We start from the raw sequence: 8,042 nt of genomic DNA on the forward strand, positions 1-8,042 counted from the left end.
ATGATTTTTCCCTAATCCTCTCACTTACTCCCTGTTCTGAATGTTTTTCCTCTCCAAGGTGTCTCTCCCCAGTTAGTCCTCCAAAATCCTCTTTTTTTTTTTTCAAAACTGGGAACTTCTTTTTACTTGGATGGCAGACAGGAAGTATTACAGCTGCTGGTCATTCTTGGAACCTCAGTGAGCCCTGCTGTGACAATACTGCCTCCGCCACACCTGGGCTGAAGGGACAGATGCCTGCCTGTGCAGCAGGGTTTGAGGATCAAACTCTGGGAGCCACAACACTAAATCAGTAAATTACTGTGCACTACACTCTAGTAAGAGGAACTTAAAAAAGTTTGAGCATAACAAATCCCACACTGCAGACTCTTCTTACCTTGCAGACGTTTTTGCAGATGTCTTCACAGCTTCATTTTCATACTGTTTGACAAGCTCATCCAGGTTTTTACATATCTGTACAACAAACGGTGCCACAGTCCAGCCTAAAGACTTCCCAAAATAGGGCAGGGAACACGTGACTAAGCCTACCCAAGTGGGATGCATCCCATAGCCATACTCTGGTTGCAAACCTCTAACCACAGCAGAGACGAATAATCCCTGTGAAGTTATTGGGTGTGGATAGACATATTGCATTGCACCAATAGCCTGCTGGAAATTAAGAGCCTGCTGCCATTCCTTAGAGAGGTCTGGCTGATTCTCCTGCTCCTCATGAGTCTGTCCAAGATGGTGCTCCAAGACAATTAATACTTGCAAGAGCTTCAGCAACTCAATCTGGAGTGGGTGTTCGCTCCATATTTGATCATGCCCAAAATTGATTAGGCTCTCTTCAAAGAGTTCTTCTTCAGGAACATTATTAACTCCATCTGCCATAAGCAGTTCATACCGTTTCTGACTTGTATACATAGATGCAGACAAAGAAAGAAGAACAAACTCCTGAATTTTGCATCTTCCTAGTAAATTGCGTATGAACTCTACATTCTTATTCTCTGCTGCCTTTGCCATGGTAGCTAGCTGGGTCATCATTCTAATCAGGACTTCCACACTTTTCACCTGAACATCTCTGTTGCCAAGCACATCTCTGTGTGTGACTTTCAAGTAGCATGGATAATATGAGCGCAGAAAACTGAGACAGAGGTATGTGAGCAATTCTATTAGAAGAGAATGGGGACACATGGTTGGGGATTGAGTCTGAAGCTTGCCATAAAAACTCTGCCCTACAAGAGCTTCCTGATGACGAGCTAAGAGATTGTAAATAAGATTCAGATGTGCTGTGGAGCTGGTATCCATGCTTGTACTAGCTACAGCTTCAATAAATTCTTTAGGGTTTGTTTTAAGCACTGCCTCCAGAACAGAAAAAGCATACAATACCCTCTTAGAATCATAAGGCTGCAAATATAGCAGCATGTGTTTGAACAGAGCCTCAATCATCTCCTGTTTTTCCTTCTGCTGCTTGAGCAACCTAGAATGGGTAATTTCCTGGAGCTCCAAGTCCACCTCTTCATCACTTGACAGAGACTCTGATGCTTGAGTCCTCTCAGAGTCAGCACGCACAAGGTTTAGCGCTACACTAGATTTGGAGCTTTCAGGAAGGAATGCATTGAGAGAACTCACATGGTTTGTGGTTTCTTTGCCATCGGTTGCAGCACTGTCATTGTCCTCATTGCTCACTTCTTGCAGCTCCAGAGAAGGAGAAAAAGAGGATGTATTTTCACTGTCATGGCCTGTGCTGGTGTCTGCTGATTCTGTGTGCTCACTATTATCTTGGTCACCATCTGCTTCACGTGAAGTTACTGGATTACAAGAGCCATTGTTTTCAGACTGTTCAGTTTTTAACTCAGGCTTCTCTGGATCTTTTTCCACTTCTGCCCAAATTGCTTCTCTATCCACAGTAGTAAATTGGCTCAATGGAAGGTTGTCCTCAGAATTGCTTTCAGAGATGCCAGACTCTTTCAAAGAGGCTTTTTTCTTGCAAAGCAAATCATGTATATATTCTGGGGAAAAAAAAAAAAATTTTTTTCAAAAAGAACATGTAATTGTCTATTTCACACAACGTGCTTTGTATGGAATAAATAATTGTAATAAAAACAAGGTTAAAAAGGTTCTCTGCTCTAGTCTACTATTAATTGTAACAAGTGGAGATGAAAAAAACCCTGGGTTAAGGCATGAATTAAAGTTAAAGTTAAAGCGGTAGAGCAGTTCTAACCTACTGTAAGCGCAAGAGAATAGGATCAAAACATAAAGCACTTCCTATTTCTCTTATGCTGTGACTCCCTAGATGTGACAATTTTTTTAATGCTTCCTAAGCATAAAATGTTTGTTGAGATCAAGAAGGAAATGAGAACGATAGCAACAGAGGAATTTTTTTTTTTTTTAAAGAGCTAATGTTTTCCTTGATTACATGCTGTGGAACAAGGAAGGAATATATTAGCTCTGTGTTTGTATAGCATCTAATAAACAGGTCTCTTTGGATGCTATAAATGTCTGCCATGTAAGTATTTGCCAATCAAGACAGAAAAACAATTATGCAAGCCGACAGCTAGGTTAACAGTAATGAGACACAGAGGTGACACGGAAGTTTCTTTACAAAAAAATACCTGACACTTCTCCACTGTCTTTCTGTTCTGCTCTGGGAAACAACCTTGGCTACTTGAGCCCCGTGGTGCAGTGTGTCTCACATCCATACTACTCCCAGCAATCCCAAACCTGAACAGACTTCCCAGCAATCCCAAACCTGGCAGCCTTCACAGGACTGCGCTTGGAGAGAAACCCCATACCTGTCCCAGTCTTCCTCAGCTGCTCCCCACAGGTCTCTCTTGCGCTTGTCTGTTCCACATTTGACACATAGATCATATGTGGTTCACAATGGTTCTCATTACAGGTCTTAAAATAGACATCTTCCAGCTGCCAATTTTAGCCTGTCAAGGTAAAGATGCCCTGCCGCATTCTTACAACTTGGGTGGCTGGAGGTCATCTTCAGTTACAAACATCTCCCTTTGCTTCTACATCCTAGCTCTGGGATACCTCAAAACATATGCCACAAGGGCTCAGCTCTCCTCTTGAATCAAGATGGATCTTCTTTGGACAAAGACATTTTAAATTTTAGAAGTTAGCAGAATTAGGGTTTGGGTTTTTTTTGTGTGGTGTGCCCTAAACAGCAAGATGTTCCTCACAACCTGTCTGATTATTTTAACATGATGCTGAAGGAATTATTAACAAAAAATATTCTGAATAAAGAAACCCGGTATGAGGGTGCATGGTGTGCTGGGGCAAGACTGGGTGGAGAAAGTGAGATTTGCCCATCCATCCTGCCTACTGGAACAGTTCCTGGACTGACATAGTCACCAAACCGCTCCTGGATTTCATTTGGTTGCAGACCTAGTTTTGCTCGAGAAGGGATCCTGTGAACAGTGAACACGCATGCAGTGTGGATCATCTGGGAATGGCATGAGAAGTGTGGGATAAGATCCCAGAGCAAAGCAGGGAGCAATCCAAACCAACAGTGTAGGTGTAGCCACTGTAATAGAAATGATCATTAGGCCTTCAACTAGCATGACTTACTCCTGAACTCTGTTTTAGGCATCACTGGAGGGACTGGGATGAGGAGGAATCTATGGAACCAATACAAGACAACTCAGGGTAATAAGATGCCATCGCACTTCAGAGACTACCTTTGGTAGGTGTTCAGGAGTATGCAATGCTATGTTAGCACTTACAGTTTCAGTCCAAGAACAGTTTTACCTGCTGAATTTTTCTGTTTGATGTAGTGGATGGACGTGCGCTGTGTCTTTGGATGAAGCAGCAGCAACAGGACTGGTTCAAGAATCCGTGCAACATCATTAAGTGAAAGAGCACGGATCAGCCAGCCCTGTGCTGCAGCACCAATTGCGCCATCTGAACAATTGAGACTGTCCAGTACCACAAACAGAGACCTGAGTGGAGAAATCAGAATGAAGAAGTACAATTGAAATCCCTAAAAAAGTATAATGCAAAAAAAAAAAATAGTGGCAGGGAACAGACATAGTGCATGTTCAAGTAAGCACCAGCCAATGGCTCACGTCTGCTAACAATAGCTTGATCATGCACATTTTTCTGAGTTGAGGTTAAGTACACATGCGTTTGTAGAAGCAAGGCCATACATATACTCACAGTCTAGAAGAGCAGCATATTTTAAAGTTCTTTCACATGTTTATCTAGAAAGACTCTTAATGCTTTGGTCTCATTTTATACAAAGGGTATGATCTCATAAATAGGAAGTAAAACTAAAATAAGATTCCCCCCAAAGTAGCTAATTCTATTTCCTTTGGAAAAAAAATCAACACACTCAAGCTAAAAATGTCTGCTATGCAGAAACTTATCTGCAAGCTACTCTTCATATATGAAGCTCGTTCTTACAGGAACTTCCTTCCCAAAAGAAAGTACACCATGGATACAGAGTGCTTTGCAAAGGTTAATTATGCAAGAAAGTTGAAGATCTTCCTTTTGCTTATTTTTTATCCTCTCTACAGCTAACTTCTTCCCACCTCAGGAAAAAAGAACAGAACAAAGCATGATATAGTTAAACATATAAATGTCAGTCTAAGCCAGTGGAAATAGAAAATACCTATCAAAGGACCGACTGTGAGAAGTCACTCTGCTGCCTTGGATCTCTCTGGTCAGATGCCACATGACAGAAAATCTGAACAGTGCTTCCAGCCTTGTCCCCTTTGCAAGGAAACAAGACAGATACATATTTTTGCAGCATTTATCTCCGAGTAAAGTTTTCATGATTTTTAAACCTCTAGCAGAACAACAGTTATTGTGTAGATGACTCCTAATCCTTCTCAGGCAGTTTGAGAGCACTTTTCTATTTTGCAATAAACCAAACCAAAATGCCATGCATCTGTGAATGCACAACTAAAACTTAACAGCCACAGTGTCTGTAGGAGCAAAAAACAGACGTGCCAATACACCAAAAACATATTTCAGGACTCTTGTGTATAAACATTTCAGTCTTGGTGTTAGGGACATTTAAAAGTTGGATGACAAACAGGAAGACATTGCTGTATTAGGGAGTATTTATTTCTGGTAGTTTTGTTTGAAAGCTTTAAAAAGATTTCCAAACTTTTAAGTTTCAAAATTGAAAGAGAAAAGATATGATAACAATACTGAAGTCTGAAGGTGGCTGTTTTAAGTTTTATTGCACAAGGCACTTCTCACAAATATACTATAAGTTCTTTGATAACTGTTCTGTCATTAAAGTAGGCAAATAAAATAATTAATAACTGGCTCAGTTAAAATACAGTTTACTTATTGTGAGAACTGAATACTAAGGTGGACACAGGGTCAATATTATGTTGACATACACTTACAAGGTAATAGTCTTTTGTTGGAATATGAAGTTTACAAAATCAACACAAAATAAAATTATTTTAGAGTTATTGGTGGAGCTGGATCAGTCTGGAAATACTGACAAAAACTGCAGGTTTTTAGATACTACATGATTTGGGCTGAAGCTAAAAAAGCTGCAGCATTGACTGATAGAGCTTGCACCCAGGGATTAAGTTTCACAGTAGTCCCATGATGAATAAATTCTAGGGAATTGTAAAGGCATGGACAGAGTCTGTCGGACTCTTGGAAGACAAGAGGGACCATAGGAGTGAAGATGCGGGATGGAAAGGAACTGGAAGCAATCTAGGAAGCACTGGAACAACTCTACAGTGATGAAGAGGCTTCAGTGAATATAGGACTTACTTTATCACGATCCAAAAGTGCATGACAGATAATGTCTTCGCAGATATTTGCTGATGGTGCTAAGCAGTGCAGCCTGTAGAACAGCTCCACACAGGCAATGTGATGCTCCCGTGTCTCTTTGTTCAGCTGACTCCAGAGCACACAGGCTACTCTCTAGGGAAAAAATAAAAATAACAATAACAATAATAACAAATGTGCCATTTCTTCCCTGACTTAAAAGCTTTCCATTGTATAAATGCCCTCTATTACAAAAAAGGATTTCCAAATCATCTTAGTTTAGCAACGTGCAATTCAGGTCATACACTCAGACCTAAAAGAATGCAACTTTCCTACCCTAGTAGGACAGGTAATTCAAATGTATGTGCACCAGAAGTTAAGAAAAAACATTCCTGATTCTATTTTCTGGGTCAAAACTTAACAAATTGTACAGGTGTCAGGTACAGCAATTGGAAACATAGTAATTAAGAAAAAGATCTTGAAACCAACCCTCATACCAACACTAATATCAATAAATGGTCAGGAGAAGGAAAACATCTTTTAAATACATATACTTAAAACAAGGAGGAGCGAATGTTTTCATTATTATTCACCCACTAACATTTTCTCTTATCTGGAAAACTTAGAGTGCTATCAGAGTTCTCTAAAGTGTAGGTTTCAAGCTAATGAAAGTAAACCCTTCAACTCAGAAATCAACTATACCTGCCAAGAATTTGGGCACAAAAACAACTAGCAATTTAAAAATAACCTGCCATTTTTGAATATCCTGTTGGGAAGCACATGAAGAAGAATGCAATTGCTTTCAAATGCTTGTGGAAGCAAAAACCAGCACTGTGTCATTGCAACACAAACATGCTGCCCCCAAACATCTGTGCAAATAACATTTGCTTTCACGCCCCATCCTTAGAGGTTCAGTGTAGTCGGGCAGTAAAAAAGAAAAAGAAAATTGACACCTGGTAGAAATCTGTTTTCTCCGAGATGATCTTGAGAACTCCAGGAGCAATGGGAGGAAGGGTGACCATCTGTAGCTTTCCAAAGAAAGGGTTGTGGCCAGACACTTTGTACCGCTTCATTCTGTCTTCTATCACAAGCGCCAGTGACTGGGAATGGTTGATCACCTCCAGCAGCGTGAAGATGGACACGTTCTGAACATAGCAGTCATTCACACAACAGCATATTGTCATTAAGGACTTCAGCCACAGAGGGAAGCTGGCATCACAACCTCCTCAGAAGATAAGTGAGAAAAGGGTTTTTGAATAATCTCAAGGTTATGGTCATATTTTCAAGAATTCTTCAATCAAGCTCACAGGACAGAGACAAAAATGACTGCCCAAATCCAAGTGTCATGCTATCATTAAGTCCCTTCCTTCAGAAAGGACTTGCTTCAAGGCTAATTATATTCTTTTCCCTATTTCTTCCAGCAGAAAGCTCTTGCAGGACCTCAGTAACCCAGTAACTAGTGGATTTCTGCTTTCTGGTTTATGTTTGTTCCCACTTAATTTTTACAGCTGCTGTTTTCCAGCTGTCATTGTCAAAAACAACAACATAGGTCTGCTGATGCAAGGATGCTCTTTCAGGTAGCACTGAGGCATATAATTTCAGAAACCACGAAGCACACAAGGAACTGATGTGGCTAACATCAAGTCAAGTCATCTTTGCCTCTCCTGAGTGAATAATCAGATGAAGTTTTACTAAGGCTTGACTGGAGATAGTATGGAGTATGAGTTCACACCTTTGGCTTCAAAACCAAATGTTTTAACTGCTTTACTACCACAACAAAATGACCACCCTTCCTTCTCCACATCAGACAACTTCAGTATCAGATTCAATCCAGACCTTCATTATAAGAGTTTCTCTCCTTTTGGCTTTAAACCTTACTGTATTCTCCAGGGTGTGCAGTTGAAAAGAATTTTGAAAATAAACTTCTATAATGCTAGGATGATATCCCAAAAAAACACAATTATGAAAGCAAGCCTTCCAAGTTTAGCTACCTTGCTGACCACACGGAATGCACTGCAAATATGCAAAAGTGTCCATGTCAAGCAGACAGCTCACCCATGCAGGATGATGGGCATATCATCACTTTGCCAAGGAAGATATCAGAAATTTGTAGTGAGGTGAGGAAGAGAACCCAATTTTCCAGTTTCCAACCTCTCCATTCACTACAAACCCATCTTGTCAACTAGCTTTCAGGCCAATAACTGCTCCCACTAAAGCTAATGAACTTGAATTCTCAGAACATACAGGCCCTCCAATTATACAAGATTATTCTTATACGTTAGCTTACATCAGACTCCTTTGAACTCTGAGGGTTAGGG

General features: G+C 40.4%; 1 protein-coding gene across 1 annotated transcript in view; it reads right to left on the reverse strand.

The window, feature by feature from the left end:
* DOPEY2 (dopey family member 2) overlaps positions 1-8,042 on the reverse strand; it is a 48,522-nt gene that overhangs the window by 17,423 nt on the left and 23,057 nt on the right. Inside the window, exons 14-18 of the mRNA XM_010291343.1 lie at positions 6,678-6,946; positions 5,728-5,880; positions 4,598-4,698; positions 3,736-3,926; positions 374-1,988 (exon numbers count right to left, since the gene is read on the reverse strand). Coding sequence (XP_010289645.1) covers positions 374-1,988; positions 3,736-3,926; positions 4,598-4,698; positions 5,728-5,880; positions 6,678-6,946 — 2,329 coding nt within the window. The remainder of the gene's footprint in view (positions 1-373; positions 1,989-3,735; positions 3,927-4,597; positions 4,699-5,727; positions 5,881-6,677; positions 6,947-8,042) is intronic.

This window comes from Phaethon lepturus, unplaced genomic scaffold, assembly GCF_000687285.1.
Source record: "Phaethon lepturus isolate BGI_N335 unplaced genomic scaffold, ASM68728v1 scaffold21387, whole genome shotgun sequence".
In the NCBI taxonomy this organism is placed as follows: domain Eukaryota; kingdom Metazoa; phylum Chordata; class Aves; order Phaethontiformes; family Phaethontidae; genus Phaethon; species Phaethon lepturus.